The 16,523-nt window shown below is 40.9% G+C and overlaps 1 protein-coding gene across 1 annotated transcript; it reads left to right on the top strand.

Annotated features, from left to right (window-relative positions):
• The first annotated feature begins 4,567 nt into the window (after nucleotides 1-4,567).
• On the top strand, nucleotides 4,568-15,774 carry LOC306997875 (uncharacterized protein). Its single transcript, XM_079611437.1, has 9 exons — nucleotides 4,568-4,644; nucleotides 7,570-8,085; nucleotides 8,182-8,241; nucleotides 8,435-8,512; nucleotides 8,617-8,757; nucleotides 8,842-8,925; nucleotides 9,076-9,296; nucleotides 14,642-14,801; nucleotides 14,888-15,774. The coding sequence occupies exons 2-9, from the start codon at nucleotides 7,665-7,667 to the stop codon at nucleotides 15,031-15,033; spliced, it is 1,311 nt and encodes a 436-aa protein (XP_079467563.1). The 5' UTR covers nucleotides 4,568-4,644; nucleotides 7,570-7,664; the 3' UTR covers nucleotides 15,034-15,774.
• The last annotated feature ends 749 nt before the right edge of the window (nucleotides 15,775-16,523 follow it).

Here is a 16,523-nt window from a genome sequence, read left to right as displayed (position 1 = left end):
TTTGACTGTGGCTTTTAACTTTTGGAATAGTAGGAGTTACTGTGTACAGACAGCATCACCCTGTCAGTACACTTCTGGTTAACAAAGAGAAATTCAACTTAAATTATGTCAGTCATTTTATTGTAATCTAGCTTATGTCAGGTCTAGTGTTTAAACATGAGATATAATTTGTCTTGTGTACTGTACATCTAACGGTCGATCTTTGGTCTCATTAATCTATAGTTTGTTCCATGGCATATCGTTTTGGCTGAGGGCAAAGTGAAGTTTCATAATTGTATATATTTAGGCTATTTAACTTTAGCTATTTTAAGCTGACTTATGTTTGACTGAATTGTTTGCTTTATTTCTCATTGTATAGCTTCTTATACCGCCTAGGCTACTTATACTTTTATACTGGATATTATTGATCATTAAAACTAAAGAGTCAGGGTTGTGTAATTTTATTTTATATATTTTAAAATATATAAAATATGTTTTATATTTATTTTATTATACATTCTCTTCACTGTATGTACATGTAAAATGACACAACCCCGTCTCTGTTAAATGTCAGTTTTAATGTTAATTGTTTCATATTTTTAAAATGAAACCAAAAAGAAACAGGGTTGTGTTTTATATTTCGTGTTGTTATAAATATATGCAGTGAAGATAATCAATGTACACGTTGCCTGAACTTCATTTGGGTGGCCATTTAATGTGTGTAAGATTTTTTTTGAATGAAAAGACGCAGAGTGGTGTTTTATACCATATTTTGTTTTATTGTTGCCTAAAATATAGCCTACATAAAGAGATAACCGGAGTAGCCAGAGCGTGCTGACTGACGCTATCAAGAACGCCGCTGTTCCATTTGCAGAATAACCGGACTTTCGTCCTCTCGTCCTCGGGAGTTCGTTCTCCTTAGTCGAACTTGGCAAGTCCAAACTACCAAGGACGCAAGTCCGAAGTTTGCGTACTTGGTATTGAGAAACCGCCCGTGTCTTGGAATAAACCATAGACAGTATATGAGATGGACACAGCGACCCCATAGATTTCAACGGAGAAAAGTGAAGCCCATTAGAAGCACTCATTTCCTGATCGCCAGGCGTACTGCGCAGGCTCAAACTGAGCAACGTGTCTGACATTTGTAAGTCTTCTAGTAGCTGTGCCGAGAGAAATCTGAATCATTCCCTTCCGAATCTCGCAGAGACGGAGAGCGTGAGTATTAGCTGTCCATGAGCTAGCAGCAGGAGCAACTTTATCACTCTCTATGGGCTTCTCCCTTGACTTTATCGGACTTTATACCTCCACGTCCCCCCGATTCCTTGCGAGCTTCTCCGCCGGTCTATACGGTAATTTCTCTACAGTGAGACAGAGAGTCGCGTGGTTATGACGCAATCGTTAGCCTATTTTTACAAAATCGGCTTCTATGGGGCCATAACGTAAGATGCAAAGTAATGGAGCCTTTTATACATTGTCGTGTTTCTTTAGAAATAAATAATGAACAAATGGAGTCTTTGGACACCTCACATGTAAAGTTATTCGCTGTCAAAGTGACGCCAAAATGAATGGGAGTCAATGGAATCAGAGAATGTCTAATAAGGGGAGAAGGTTCACTCTCGCTACACTTCCGGCTTCTGACTGGTTGCAGTTCCACTCTGATTCCATATGAGGGCGCTCACAGGACGAGTGCAGAATGAATGGAGGTCTATGGAGCTATACCCCTCAAAATCCACTTTTCTCAAGATATAATTTTTTGTCTAGTAATTTGAATGTTGTATTCGAAAGGAGATGCAAAGAAATTGCACATTGCTGGGTGTTAGATTTTTTAGAGTCACTTATTTGCTTTAAAAAGTCTTTCAAAATGTCAATGACGTCATACACATCGTACGACCAGAGATACTGCTTTACGGCAATCCTTCAGTCACTGTGGTGCTTTCGCGCTCTGCACTTTATTTTCTCTCGAGGCATCGCCAGCACAGCTGACACAGGTAAACACACGTGCTAGAAGAGTTTCTGCTAGAATACATTCTGTTCCCGCTTCAGATACCACGATGCCATCAAGCGGTATCTCTGGTCGTAACCAGTCCTTCACTGACCAATCAGCGTTCATTAGCAGAATGCTAGCGTGTTATGGGCAACAACAACTCAACCTGTAAGAAATCGAAAGGACATAAGTACTCGTTCTTTAAATTTTCGACCTATAACCCATGTTGAGCTTGCCAAACAATCAAATCTGAGATTTCTCAACGGCAATCGGCTGAAAGGGACAAATTTAGCCGTCTAGCCCCATAGACTCCCATTCATTTTGCACTCGGGGGCGATCGCCCCCAGTGGAACTCTGGTGGAACTACAACCAAAATTCGGTACAATAGGACTTAATAGGGAGTGAACAGGCTCTCCGTAGACGGGCTCTGATGGAATGCTAACAGCAGGTGATGTTCTGATCAGAACCCCGGGGAGGCTTCAGTTTCCGGCGGATGGATTACCCCCTTGGAATAAACACGATGGTATTCCCTCGCCCTAATCCCCCTCCTCCTCTTGGAGATTGACTCAGCCATGTTCAATTTCTCTTGATCATAGACGCTGGCTTCTTCTTCAGCTCCGTAAATGTAAAATAACACATTTGTTCACTGTAGAAATTAAAAATATAGTTCTTTTACGAGAGGTTTTTCTCGTATTCCGTAAGTATCTTATGCTACGGGTAAAGTCATCTTTTCTGACGCTTTGCACCCTCACACGTCAGAGCCCGCCAGAATGGGTGTGGCTTTAGCGTATAAGGAAGGGCTCGGGGGCTGCTTATCTGATTTTCATCTTCGATCTCCTGCTCAGGAGCAGACCATCGTGCCGGATTTAAGAAGCGCGACGGACCTTTCTCTGCGTCCAGTTTTTTTTTTTTTTTTTTTTCGCACGGCTTCTATTTGCCTCCGGCCCTAAGCTGTCGGCTATAGGTGCGTCCCGCTGGCGGGGATACAACGTTTGCCGCCGAATACGTCACTCGCATTTCTAGCGAGATGCCGCCGGCAAATCGCCGGCGGTCCGACTGCTTCATTTTCTCTGGCGGTTGCCTCTGTCTAATGGACTGCGGCCGGCTGGCGGCAAGCCGCTTTAAAATACTCTTAAAATAGTTTTGACATGAAGGATAGACTCAATGAAAAAGCTAAATTCTTCTTCTTAAGTTCTTCATGCTTTAAGTTAAAAAAGTTTAAAGTTAAAAAAAAACTTAATTTTTTTCCAATCTTAATGTTTTATTTTACCTTATCAGTAGTATTAATTAGCAATTGCGATCTGTACAAATGTTTAAGAAATTGTAAAAGTCCCTGTAGAGATTATTACAAAAAAATATTAATAAAATCTAAACACATTATGTCATTGATAAAACATAGAATGAATGCGCAGTTTTTTTTTTTGTGTGTGTGTGTGTTCAGAATTATTTTGGGCGGGGCTTATAAGACGGTGGCGCTATACACGGGTTTCTGTGCAACGTCATCACACAGATGCGCGCGCATCTAAGAGGCAGAAAGCAACAGTCTTTACGGCTATATCTAGCAGAAGCAGAGATGACGCGGAGCTGTTGTGCTGTAAACTAACCTAAATGCATAGGGTATGTCATGTTTTTATGATTCGCAAACTTAGTTGGACAATTTCATACTAGTCAACTAACTAACTTTTTACATAATGTTATATTAATATGCAAATGAAACACAAGCAAACAGATTCAACTCTGAAATTGCAGTTTATTATTGAGTCAACAAGAATTTACAAACAATGCGAAATCTACGTTAATTACAATGTTCTTTTACAGAACTCGGCATATAGCGGTCTTGCCTCTTGGATGCGCGCGCATCCGGTATTGTTTGTATACAAGAAACCTGTGTATAGAGCTGGTAAGTCCCGCCCCCTCTGTAAAACCCCGCTGGACCTCAAAGTTGAAAAACCGTCAATGCAAGTGAATGGGAGAAAAAAAATATTTTCTGGTCCCGTTTGAATTGTGCCATGAATGTGAACATATGTTGTCTGTGAATTTTTTATATAATCTTTCATGTTACAAGTTTGACAGTATATGGTATGATTCGTCGGCTAGCAGTTGTGGAAAAGACATAACGAGAAAGACTACATGTCGCCTATGTGACGTCACCACATAAAGTTGACTTACCCGTGGTTTTCGCCAACCTCAACGATTTTGTCCTCTCCCTGAAAGAAGGCGGTGAAGTGCACCAAAGACACAGCCATGTCCAGCGGGATCCGTGAGCTAGAGCCGTGAGCTAGTGGTGTTGACGTTTCAAACGCGTCGAAAGCAGCGAAGAGTTGTAGTCCACAAAGTGCTCTCACACAAAGTCTACCCGTATCAAACTTCTACCCGCTAAATTATAGCATTTTTCACACGAAAGATTATATAAAAAATTCACAGTCAACATATGTTCAAATTCATGGCACAATTCAAACGGGACCAGAAAATAATTTTTTTCTCCCATTCACTTGCATTGACGGTTTTTCAACTTTGAGGTCCAGCGGGGTTAGCGGAGGGGGCGGGACTTACCAGCTCTATAACAAACACATTCGCGTCATTCACTCTACTCGAGTAACGTTAGTACAGTTCTACTCGATCGCAAGTTTCTACAGCCTGCAGTTTAAACAAAGTCATCGACGTCGACTACCATCATTTAGGTAAGTACATGTTTCCTTTGTGTTTAACGCAACTGTTTTTAGTTTATATATTTAAAATCTGTAGTCATCTCAGTTCTTGTCGAACAAGTCAACGTTAGCCATGTTTACGCAAAATTGCTAGGTACAGTTAATAATAATAATGTATAGTATAGGCTAATAATAGTATAGGCTAATAATGGGCGCCAAAATTGCAGATAATAAATGTATACTTAACTTTAAATACAAACATATAATATAAAAATCAAATAATTTACTCATAAAATATGCTGGCTGGTTGTAATTTGGCGAAAGTTTCGAAAGCCGTTGACGGCCATCTTTTTTAGATGTTTATCGAGCTTTAGCATTAACGTTAGCTTAGCTATAATCGAGAGAGTCAACGCACGTATTTGCTCTGTAACGTTTGAACAGAAACAGCTGTCGTTGTAACGTTACTCTGGTCCACCAGACCCTCCGGAGGGTTTTAGAGATTTCCCCATCTGGAACTGCTCCTGGATAAAGGCCGCGTTCAGCGGTAGGTCGTATAAAAATCATCGGCCTAAAAGAATACTTATTTTGTTAACCCTTGCCAGAGCGTGAGCTTTAAATAATAACATTAAATTTGATAGTAAATTTGAACTATCTTGAAAAAATATACATCATTAGAAAGATATAATACTCAGGTTTCAGTATTTGACCATTATTTTATTCTGAGAAACAGAAACTTATAGTTACAGTTATGTATTATTTTTTTACAGGAATTATGTAATAAAAAAACCTAGACCTCAGTTGCACATAAATTAGCTGTTATTTTTACGATTTTATTCTAAATAGGAATTTTTACTGAAATGTTGTTTTTAGTTTTCAGTCATAGATACAGTTTCAACTGTGAAACACTTTAGAAATTATGGATTATAACAATGTGAATAGCCTGTCGTTAGTCACTCTAATGCACACAAAAGAATAGCATATCTACGAGCCATAAACCAGAATGGAGAAGTGCAAATGTCTGCATTGAGAGACTGAGACTAAATGGGGCAGTTTGCACCACAAAACAATGGAGACACTCGACTGAATAGATGTTTAGATGATGACAATAAACACCAGTTTTCCTTTTACAAGTCTAATTGAAATAAAGTCATAAACGTGATATTGAAAAATACTTGACTAAAGTTTTATTCTGATCGTGGCTTTAGCTGCAGTGCATTTCTAGATTGCTGCAAGCCAAATTAAAATTCAGTTGGTAGCCAAAAATTTACATCTAGAAAGCTTCAAGCCCACTTTTGAAAAATCCCCAGAAACGGTATACCCAAACTAAAACTTCATGAACCCTTTGGACTATAAACACAGTTATGATATCTTTTGAAAGCTGACACTTTGCACTTTGTTGTAAGTTTAGAATAAATTATCGTCATAATGATTTTTTTTTTTATAAATATCTTCAAAGTCTTATAAAGTTATTAGAAATTTATTTTTATGAAATATCTTCATGATAAAAATTTGAAGTGGGCATGTGGTCAATCTAGAAATGCACTGCAGCTATAGCCACATGTCTGACCATGTTATATTTAAAATCTGAACATGATAAGAATAAAACTCTTTATGTAGTTAAATATTTTTTAAGATCACGTTTTTCAAGATCTTGACTTGATTTCGATTAGACTGTAAAACTGGTGTTAATTGTCATAATCTAAACAACTATTCAGTGTAGTTTCTCTATTGTTTTGTGGTGCAAACTGACCCATTCAGTCTCTTAATTCTCTCACACATTTACACATCTCAAATCTGGTTTATTGCTATTGGTTTATTGCTATCTATAATCACCAAAGACTGGCTATTCACTGTTATAATCCCTAATTTCTTTCACAGTTCTTCAACTTCACAGTTGAAACTGTATCTAGCACTGAAAACTAAAACCAAAACATTTCAGTAAACATTCCTATTTACAATAAAATCATAAAAATAACAGCTAATATATGTGACAGGTGCACCTGAGGCTAGGTAACGTTAGCATGCTAGCTAGCCACTATACACAAATTTATGAGATTAAAACCATGTGTTTGCAAAATTACTTTATAACGCAAGTCGAGTGTTTTATATAAATTTCTGTGATCTGGTTTGGCTTTGGATAAAACAATTAGAGAGAAAATATATTATTTTCTAGTATTATGCTCAAGGATAAATTATACACGGGTTTCTGTGCAACGTCATCACATAGTTGCGCGCGCATCTAAGAGGCAGAAAGCAACAGTCTTTACGGCTATATCTAGCAGAAGCAGAGATGACGCGGAGCTGTTGTGCTGTAAACTAACCTAAATAAATGCATAGGGTATGTCATTTTTTTTATGATTCGCAAACTTAGTTGGACAATTTCATACTAGTCAACTAACTAACTTTTTACATAATGTTATATTAATATGCAAATGAAACACAAGCAAACAGATTCAACTCTGAAATTGCAGTTTATTATTGAGTCAACAAGAATTTACAAACAATGCGAAATCTATGTTAATTACAATGTTCTTTTACAGAACTCGGCATAACATATAGCGGTCTTGCCTCTTGGATGCGCGCGCATCCGGTATTGTTTGTATACAAGAAACCTGTGTATATCGATTGCCTTTACATTATGAATATAATCTCATTATAATGATACCTGAACATAGTTTGAAGAACACACATACATCGTTACAATCATGTTTATTGAGTCATAAAACATCTTTATCTGAATGTAACAATGTTTTTTTAACGCTATTGTGATTTGTAATTCTGTGAACTTCTGTACATTTTATGTTTGAGGACAATTCTGTGTTCACTTAAATCACTACACTCAATGAATACATTTTATTTTTAACACTCACTGTTCCACATTCGGCTGATCATTTTTTCCCCCACGTATATTCCTAATCCTAACATTAACAATGTGGTTTTGTTCACATTTTCTTGCAGATACCTTGACCAGAGCATAACCGGTTATCTTCACCCAAGAGACCTACTGTTGGACAATCTTTTTGGCTTTAAAGGTAAATGCATGGTTAGTCACAATGTCTAGTTACTGGGCCAAAAGGAGAAGGATATTGAAAGGAGTTGAGAGGGACAAACAGGAAATTGCAGCTGCAAACAATGCTCTACTTGCTGTTATTCCTGACTTTGACCAAGTAAATCCTCATGTTAATGAACATCTACATGGAATGGCTACAACAAGCCATGTACAAACTGTAACCCCTGAAACGACAGACGATGACAAGAAGAGAAAGCGAAAGAGAACCTTAAATTCCAAGTACAGACCCCAGGCCTCTTCTGATGAAGAGGAGTCTAGTCTTCCAGATGCACCAGCTGTTCTGAGCTTTGAAAAAATCATAACGAGTAATGGTAACGAGTTTTCCGTGCTGCCCGGTGCTCCAGAAGTTTCATTCATTCTAGAAAACCAGGAAAACGTTCAACCATCTGTAGACTTCAGAGCTGGTATGTACAATGTATTGCTGTGATGCTTAACTTGTGATCCTGCCACTAAACTATACCCTTTGTTAGATTTTCACATTTTTGTTTCCTATTTCTCAGAACAAGGTTTCTCACCAGTAGTCCAGTCTCCACTTCTCAGAGCCAACAGTTTGAGTACAAGTAAGTGATGTTATTTGTGACATTGTTTGTCTTAAACTATTGCTTCTATTTAAGATGAGGAATCCTTTTATGCATAATCTGTTTTTCATTAGGGCACTTGACTGCCCTGGATGAAAGGTGTCTAGGTGTGTTGTACAATACAGTAAATATATGCAATAACTTCTAACATATTATTATGTAAATTTATCAATAGGAGAAAGTCATCACTCAGTGATTGGCCCTTGGACTCCCCTGAAATCACGTGTACAGAATCAAGTTTTCAGCTATGAAGGTATATTCTAGACCTATATCTCTTAATATAGTGATTATTTAATTATGTTAGTCGTAAATTTGACTGACTAAACCCTGCAGAATCCCTTTTCTTTTGTTATGTAGATGTCCAGAGATTCAAGACTGAGAACCAAGCCCTGAGGGAGGAGAACCAAGCCCTGAGGGAGGAGAACCAAGCCCTGAGGGAGGAGAACCAAGCCCTGAGGGAGGAGAACCAAGCCCGGAGAGAAAGCAATGCACGAGCAGGTGAGAACATGGCACTCTTTCTTAAAGTTTACATATTTGTGTGTAATGTAGGTTCCAAATTACTATTTGCCTATCTTTTTCTAGCTTCAGATGACAGCAAGTCGCTCCAAGAGCAGGTGAACCAAGTTGGGACAATGTTGAAGACGTTTGCTCGCACTGGGCAATCAGGTACGACTTGCAAACAACACCTGTGTTTGTTAGATTAATTCCCACTGGGGCCACCTATACATGTAGTAGACCAAGATATAAATGTCATAGTTTTGTAGTTGAGGGACCAGGACTGACTACTATGTTCTTTTATTCTGGGAATCCCTTTAGGTGCAGATCAGACCCTAATCCTGCGACGTCTTGGGGAGTTTGGCGATGTTGTGCGTAGCATGGACAACAAAATGGACACCATGCTGCAACATTTCAGCGCCAATGTGTCTGTTGGAGATTTATCCCTGCCAGGTGATCTGTCACTCCCCCTAAACACCCAGGAAGATTTGGCGTTGCTTGACAGAAGTTTGAGGCAGGATAACGAGCTCCAGGAACGATTTGTAAGTGTGCTGCTATTGTTTATAATGCTGTAGGTTAATCTAAAGTCAAATTAAGATTGTACACTGCCTATTCTACAGTCTGAATTCAAAGCCTGTCACATTTTATATTTATGTATGAGAAATGTAATTTGGGGCATGTGAGAAAGTGAACTTCACTTCTCACTGTTGCGCACCCCCGCAGTGACTGTGAATGGCGTTACCCGCGAGAGCGGGAGAGACTCTGGACTTTTGTACACATGCACATACACCTATACGCTCCTTGATAAAAAGAAATTATACATTGTGTAGGTTAATTGTGTTTAAGGGAAGGCTGGCGCGGGGCTAGGCGCCATTAACGCATTCGCGTTCATGTGTATGTAGCGCGGTTAGTCCGTGATATGATTCACAACAGGAAAAACTCATTTGTCACTGCTTATGACTTCATACTTTACCACCTCCATGACATATAGTGCGGTACCCACTAGTTCATGTTCCATTTTACTCCCTATTTCTGTCTAAAATTCCTGTTTACTTCATACATATTGCCACTCACGCATTTCCTGCTTCCCGGTCCGGTTCGACTGCTCGTATACGGATGCGCGCGCCGCTATAGGGGCAGTATTTCTCCGCGTCCCACGGCAGAGGGTGCAGAGCATGGTTCACAGGGGAGTTTGTTTGTAGTAATGTCTTGTATGTTTACGTATGGTGTGAATAGGTGGTGGAAATGTTATATATGTAGTTTGTGATATGATGATTTCCTAAGAACCTGATATTATGTTTATTTTCTACTTAGTTTATAGCTTATTTATGGCCTTAGGCTAAAGATAATACCCTGATGGTTGGTATGGTCCAATTAGCCCAGGATGCTTTGGCCTACTTAAGAGGGCCTCATTGTGCATTACAGGAGAGTGAGGGTAGGTACTAGCTTGCTGTGAGGCTATGTACTAAGTGTTTGCTGTATTTTTGGGAGAAAGCTAGAAACGTTGTACTTCTTTAATTTATTTCTTTATTTTGTTTTCTTGACTTTTGAGTTAAATATATAAATAAACTTTATTCTATTTTTTGGAACAATTGAGCTCTGGTAAGCGTCTTTTTCCACCTCCACCATCTAACGCCAGTGAGCCTACTTGGGGTGACACTCGGTACCTCACATATGGTGGGACGGTACGCTGACCGACACTGGCTAATAGAGGAGGAAAACGGCGCCAGTCCCGGGGAAGAATGGCATACCGGCGGGTAGCCAAAGGTGACCCAAGGGAGGTTGAGAAGGAGACCGATGAACTCCCAGATGTCGATGCTGGGGCCCAAGCATTGGGCGGAGACCAAACAGAGGGGGCTGATCTAGCTACCCTGCGTCATCTCCTTGAGAAGTCTCTGCAGACACATGAGAGAGAGGGACCTCAGACCCCCAAGTCCCACAGCGTTCTCATTAGAGGTCGACCGATAGTGGATTTTACCGATAACGATAGCTAGGTTGGGCCATACTTGCCGATAACCGATTAATGAACCGATAGTTTTTAAAATTGATACTGGATAAAAACAAACATAACACTCCAAGTAAAACAGTGCTGAACTTTATTATAAAAATAAAAAAAACTGTATTGAACCATGAAAACATGCTAAATGAAATAAATATATAAATGTGAATAAATATTTAAGTCAATAAAAGACATTCATTCAAACTGAAACAAAAAGTAATACTCTAAATAACAAATAAAACCAGTTACATTCAAAATTTAACTATTTAACTGTTCTTTTCAAGCCAACTTAATTAATAAAAAAGTAACAAAATTTGTATTAAAGTGAAGATGAAGAAAAAAAAAATAACCGAAATCGAATGCTTTTCTGATTCGTTTATGTTTCTGTCGGCTGTATGAACATATCAGTTTGCTTACGTCTCTAGCTTTAAATATGCAACTTCTCTGCATATTTAATGCATAAAAGTGACCAGCTGGATATGAACTAATGCAAATATAGAGGTAACAATTGTGACATTAAACATTCGGGTCGGACTTACGTTTATGTTTGTCAGTGTTTTAACCGCTTGAGGTACTACTAATGTTAACGTCCTCTCAGCCTCGAAGGCAAACAAACATACTGTAGTGCTGTTCTTTCTCTACTAATGCAGCATTTAGTCAACAAATTTATCACTTTATAATGATATGACAATGTACTGTATACATACATTTGAGCTGTCGGTGCTTTAACCGCGCGTCTGATGTCAGCGCTCTCCACGCAGCATGTGCTCTCAGTGCAGCACGCAGAATCACGTGTCGAAATAAACAACACGAGGCATGAGTTATTATTACACCTCTAGAGGCCGCTCTTGTACTGCATCATGCCAGCAGACCCTTCTCAGCTCTTACACTGTAATGAATGACAGCGCGCGCTTCTCAGCCGCTCCAGCAATGGACGCAACCAGGAAAAACTATCGGTATATATTTTTGCCGATAACGATAGTTCCACCAGTCAACAATCGGTGCCGATTAATCGGCAAAACCGATGAATCGGTCGACCTCTAGTTCTCATGCATATCCTCAAAATGAGGGACAAGATGGAGGAAATGACCGAGCTTGTACGGGCTAACCTGGAGCAGGCCCAAACACACCAGAAGGCCTGGTATGACAAGGCTGCCAGGAAAAGGATTCTCAACCCGGGGCAGAAAGTTTTGCTTCTTCTACCCACCTCGGAACACAAACTGCTTGCTAGGTGGCAGGGTCCGTACGAGGTGGTGCGGAAAATGGGCCCGGCCACCTATGAAATTGACCTTCCTGGGAGAAGAAAACCCAGACAGACCTTTCATGTCAACCTCCTGAAGGAATGGCATGAGAGGGCCGTAGAGCCAGGATTACAACTCCGGGTGCAGGCGGTGATGGAGGAGAGTTCAGAACAATTCTTCCCCACCAGTCAGCCAGCATCTACCCTGGAGGTATCCCACTTGACCTCCCACCAGCAGAGGGAGCTAGAAGGAATCATCCCTCCTGACCTATTTCAGGAAAAGCCGGGATGTACTTCTGTGGTGGAACACTCCATTCCACTCAAAGACCCTACCCCAATACGCCAAAGGATGTACCGAGTTCCTGAGCGTCTTGTACCGTCTCTCAAAGCTGAGGTGGAGCAGATGTTGGCCTTGGGGGTGATTGAACGCTCTTCCAGTGAGTGGAGTAATCCTGTGGTGCTGGTACCCAAAAAGGATGGCTCTATGCGCTTTTGTATTGACTTTCGGCGGGTGAACGCCCAGTCCCACTTTGACGCTTACCCCATGCCTAGGCTCGAGGACTTGATCGAACGCCTCGGCAAAGCGTCCTTCATCACTACCTTGGATTTATGCAAGGGATATTGGCAGATACCTGTGGCCAGGACAGACCGGGCATACACTGCATTCCGGACCCCACAGGGTCTGTTCCAGTTTGTGGTGATGCCATTTGGCCTGCAGGGGGCGCCAGCCACTTTTCAAAGACTTATGGATATTGTGTTGGCAGGGACAGATTCTTTTGCTGCTGCATACCTGGATGACATTGTGGTGTACAGTGCCACCTGGGGGGAGCATCAACGTCATCTAGGTGAGGTATTGCAGCGCATTCAGCGAGCGGGGTTGACCATCCACCGAAAAAAGTGTTCCATAGCCCAGGAGGAGGTCAAATACCTTGGCCATGTTCTGGGTCGTGGTGTGATCCGGCCGCAAAAGGACAAAGTCGAGGCAGTACAGAACTGTCCAAGGCCCCAGACAAAGAAGGACGTCAGGTCATTTCTGGGGCTCGTGGGCTGGTATCGCCGATTTGTGCCGGACTTTGCCCGACGAGCAGCGCCCTTGTCGGACTTGACACGGAAGTCAAGCTCCACCCAGCTTCAATGGGGGAAAGAGCAAGAGAAAGCCTTTTTGGATCTAAAAGAGACCCTCTGCAAAGATCCAGTTCTCCAGAGCCCTGACTTTGGAGAACACTTCACTGTCCAGACTGACGCGTCTGGTGTTGGTCTTGGGGCGGTGCTGCTCCAAGGAGAGGGGGACGACAAGAAACCTGTGGCTTATATTAGCCGGAAGCTGTTCCCGAAGGAGACCAGATATGCTGCCATAGAACTTGAGTGCCTGGCCATGAAGTGGGCGCTAGACTCTTTGAAATATTACCTGCTTGGTCGAGACTTCACTCTAGAGACTGACCACCGCGCCTTGCAGTGGCTAGGGCGCATGAAGGACTCCAATGCTAGAATCACCCGCTGGTTTTTAGCACTGCAGCCGTACAGGTTCACGGTGCAGTACAGAGCGGGCAAGCAAAATACTGTTGCAGATTTTCTGTCTCGCCACCCGGTTGGTGAGACTCCAGAGGGGGAGGGAAATGTGAGAAAGTGAACTTCACTTCTCACTGTTGCGCACCCCCGCAGTGACTGTGAATGGCGTTACCCGCGAGAGCGGGAGAGACTCTGGACTTTTGTACACATGCACATACACCTATACGCTCCTTGATAAAAAGAAATTATACATTGTGTAGGTTAATTGTGTTTAAGGGAAGGCTGGCGCGGGGCTAGGCGCCATTAACGCATTCGCGTTCATGTGTATGTAGCGCGGTTAGTCCGTGATATGATTCACAACAGGAAAAACTCATTTGTCACTGCTTATGACTTCATACTTTACCACCTCCATGACATATAGTGCGGTACCCACTAGTTCATGTTCCATTTTACTCCCTATTTCTGTCTAAAATTCCTGTTTACTTCATACATATTGCCACTCACGCATTTCCTGCTTCCCGGTCCGGTTCGACTGCTCGTATACGGATGTGCGCGCCGCTATAGGGGCAGTATTTCTCCGCGTCCCACGGCAGAGGGTGCAGAGCATGGTTCACAGGGGAGTTTGTTTGTAGTAATGTCTTGTATGTTTACGTATGGTGTGAATAGGTGGTGGAAATGTTATATATGTAGTTTGTGATATGATGATTTCCTAAGAACCTGATATTATGTTTATTTTCTACTTAGTTTATAGCTTATTTATGGCCTTAGGCTAAAGATAATACCCTGATGGTTGGTATGGTCCAATTAGCCCAGGATGCTTTGGCCTACTTAAGAGGGCCTCATTGTGCATTACAGGAGAGTGAGGGTAGGTACTAGCTTGCTGTGAGGCTATGTACTAAGTGTTTGCTGTATTTTTGGGAGAAAGCTAGAAACGTTGTACTTCTTTAATTTATTTCTTTATTTTGTTTTCTTGACTTTTGAGTTAAATATATAAATAAACTTTATTCTATTTTTTGGAACAATTGAGCTCTGGTAAGCGTCTTTTTCCACCTCCACCATCTAACGCCAGTGAGCCTACACATCCCAGTACTTGGGGTGACACTCGGTACCTCACAGGGCACTTTTTTTTGGATTTTCAGCTACGTTTTTTGGCTATCAAATGTGGGAAGGACCTAAAGTCAACAGTGTGGAGAATGCTTCAGAGTGTCTTCTCTAATCGCCTTTCCGTTGATACAACTTGGACTGGTGTAGGGGAAAAAGCATGTTTTAGAGACCTGTTCCTGAAGACCATTGTTCAAAGTAAGTTAGATATTCTTTAGATATTTTTAGATAGATGTGTATGTGATGTGTATTCAAATGGAATGACAGATCTGTATTTTCTACAGGGGCCATACGGAAGAACCCGGCAACCCAGGATGCCACTGATGAGGCGGTCCAGGTTAATGTTATGCGTTACCTGAAAGGAGCATCTGACCGTGAAGGTGGAAAAAGGCGCCGCACAGCTGAGAGGGACCCACAGCCGACCCCTTAAACCTAGGCTGACTACTGACACCCCAGAATCACTGACAACTGGAACACTCACTACCCTGCAGTCTGTAACAGACTACACTCGACCAATCCACTTTTTTATAAAAAAAAACTTTTTTTTTTGTCTGGTCGATATACTTGGTAGTATTTTTCTTAATGTTTTTTTGTGATTTATTGTTTGTGTAATATGTGTTAAATTGTGAATTAAAAGCACTCTTATACAGGCGCACAAGGAATCACTGAAGATATGCTAATTTGTGTTGCCTATATTGGTGGTTGGGAAAAACCACAGAACCTGTAGTCAGACTTGAAACAATTATAATTACTTACTGTCCTGCAATTGTTAGCTCACTACGCCACGCATATCGAACTACTCCAGACATTCACAGTGTAAATCTTGTGCCCCAGATCAGCAATGCCATTATAATTGTCTATTCTACCCCAGAGCTTTACTCAATTATTGCCACTTATCCTATTGTTAAGAATTGCTTGAAAATGTGATGTTATACCTGAATTTATTTGGTATCTTGCACATTATTTGGTACCATATATCTTCATTACTTGCTATAATGTTTACTGGTAATTCTTTTCATCCCATAACTGACCTCTTGATAATATTAAAAAATATTTTAAGTGATATAATTTGCTTACAAGGCTGTTTTTAAACAATATATAATTGGAAACTTGCATGTTCTTTAGTGTGTACATTATGTATATATGTATCTTTTTTGTTATATTTCATTGAGCTGACATTTTGTTTAAATGACTATTACTGTACTTTAAAATGTGGAATTAAAACTACAAATGGAAATTTATCTGGTTTGATCAATCATTATTCTTGATAAACTGCATGCTATAATTATTATATATATATATATATATATATATATATATATATATATATATATACATATATATATATATATATAATATATATATATATATATATATAATAGCGTTTGCCTCCGGCGGGCCGCGAAAAAGCTGCCTTTGTTATAACTGCGGCGAAACGGCGGTTGACCTGCTGGCCGTCCGCGATACGAAGGCGGTAGGAAGGCGGATGCCGCTTTTAAAAAAGCGGCTGCCGCTGGCGGTGCGCCGGCAAACGTGTTTGCGATTACGCCATACTGTCGCTTCTACTACCGCTGGAGAACCGCCGGTGGCCCGCCGACTTATTGCTATCTGGGATAGTGTCAAGTGCTGCTGGTGGATCAGTACCAGCGCCAAAGCGCAAACAAAGACTATCGCTATCTGCCCCAAACTATTCATTATCCGCCTGCTGCTGCTGTTGTTGTTGTTGTTGTCTTTGGATACAGGAAAAAGAATCGAAAATGACGCATTGCGTCTTAATGTTGTCCGTACGTCCAGACGCTAACCGTGCGTCGCCGTTTACATCGGGATATTGGCGACTGATTACACATTCCATGTATACAGGAGTAACTCTCTCTGCTCACGCATGTAAACGGGTTATCCCGAATGTTTCAGAAACCCGAA

Source organism: Phoxinus phoxinus, assembly GCF_949152265.1.
Source record: "Phoxinus phoxinus genome assembly, chromosome: 4".
NCBI classification, from domain to species: domain Eukaryota; kingdom Metazoa; phylum Chordata; class Actinopteri; order Cypriniformes; family Leuciscidae; genus Phoxinus; species Phoxinus phoxinus.
The sequence above is the reverse complement of the archived record's forward strand: the minus strand, read 5'-3'. Positions and strand labels throughout refer to the sequence as shown.

Bases quoted from the DNA above. Each gene is read 5' to 3' on its own strand.
- LOC306997875 (XM_079611437.1), top strand. From the start codon at position 7,665: ATGTCTAGTTACTGGGCCAAAAGGAGAAGGATATTGAAAGGAGTTGAG. The intron at 8,758-8,841 runs GTGAGAACATGG...ATCTTTTTCTAG, and splicing joins AGAAAGCAATGCACGAGCAG to CTTCAGATGACAGCAAGTCG. The intron at 8,926-9,075 runs GTACGACTTGCA...GAATCCCTTTAG, and splicing joins TGCTCGCACTGGGCAATCAG to GTGCAGATCAGACCCTAATC.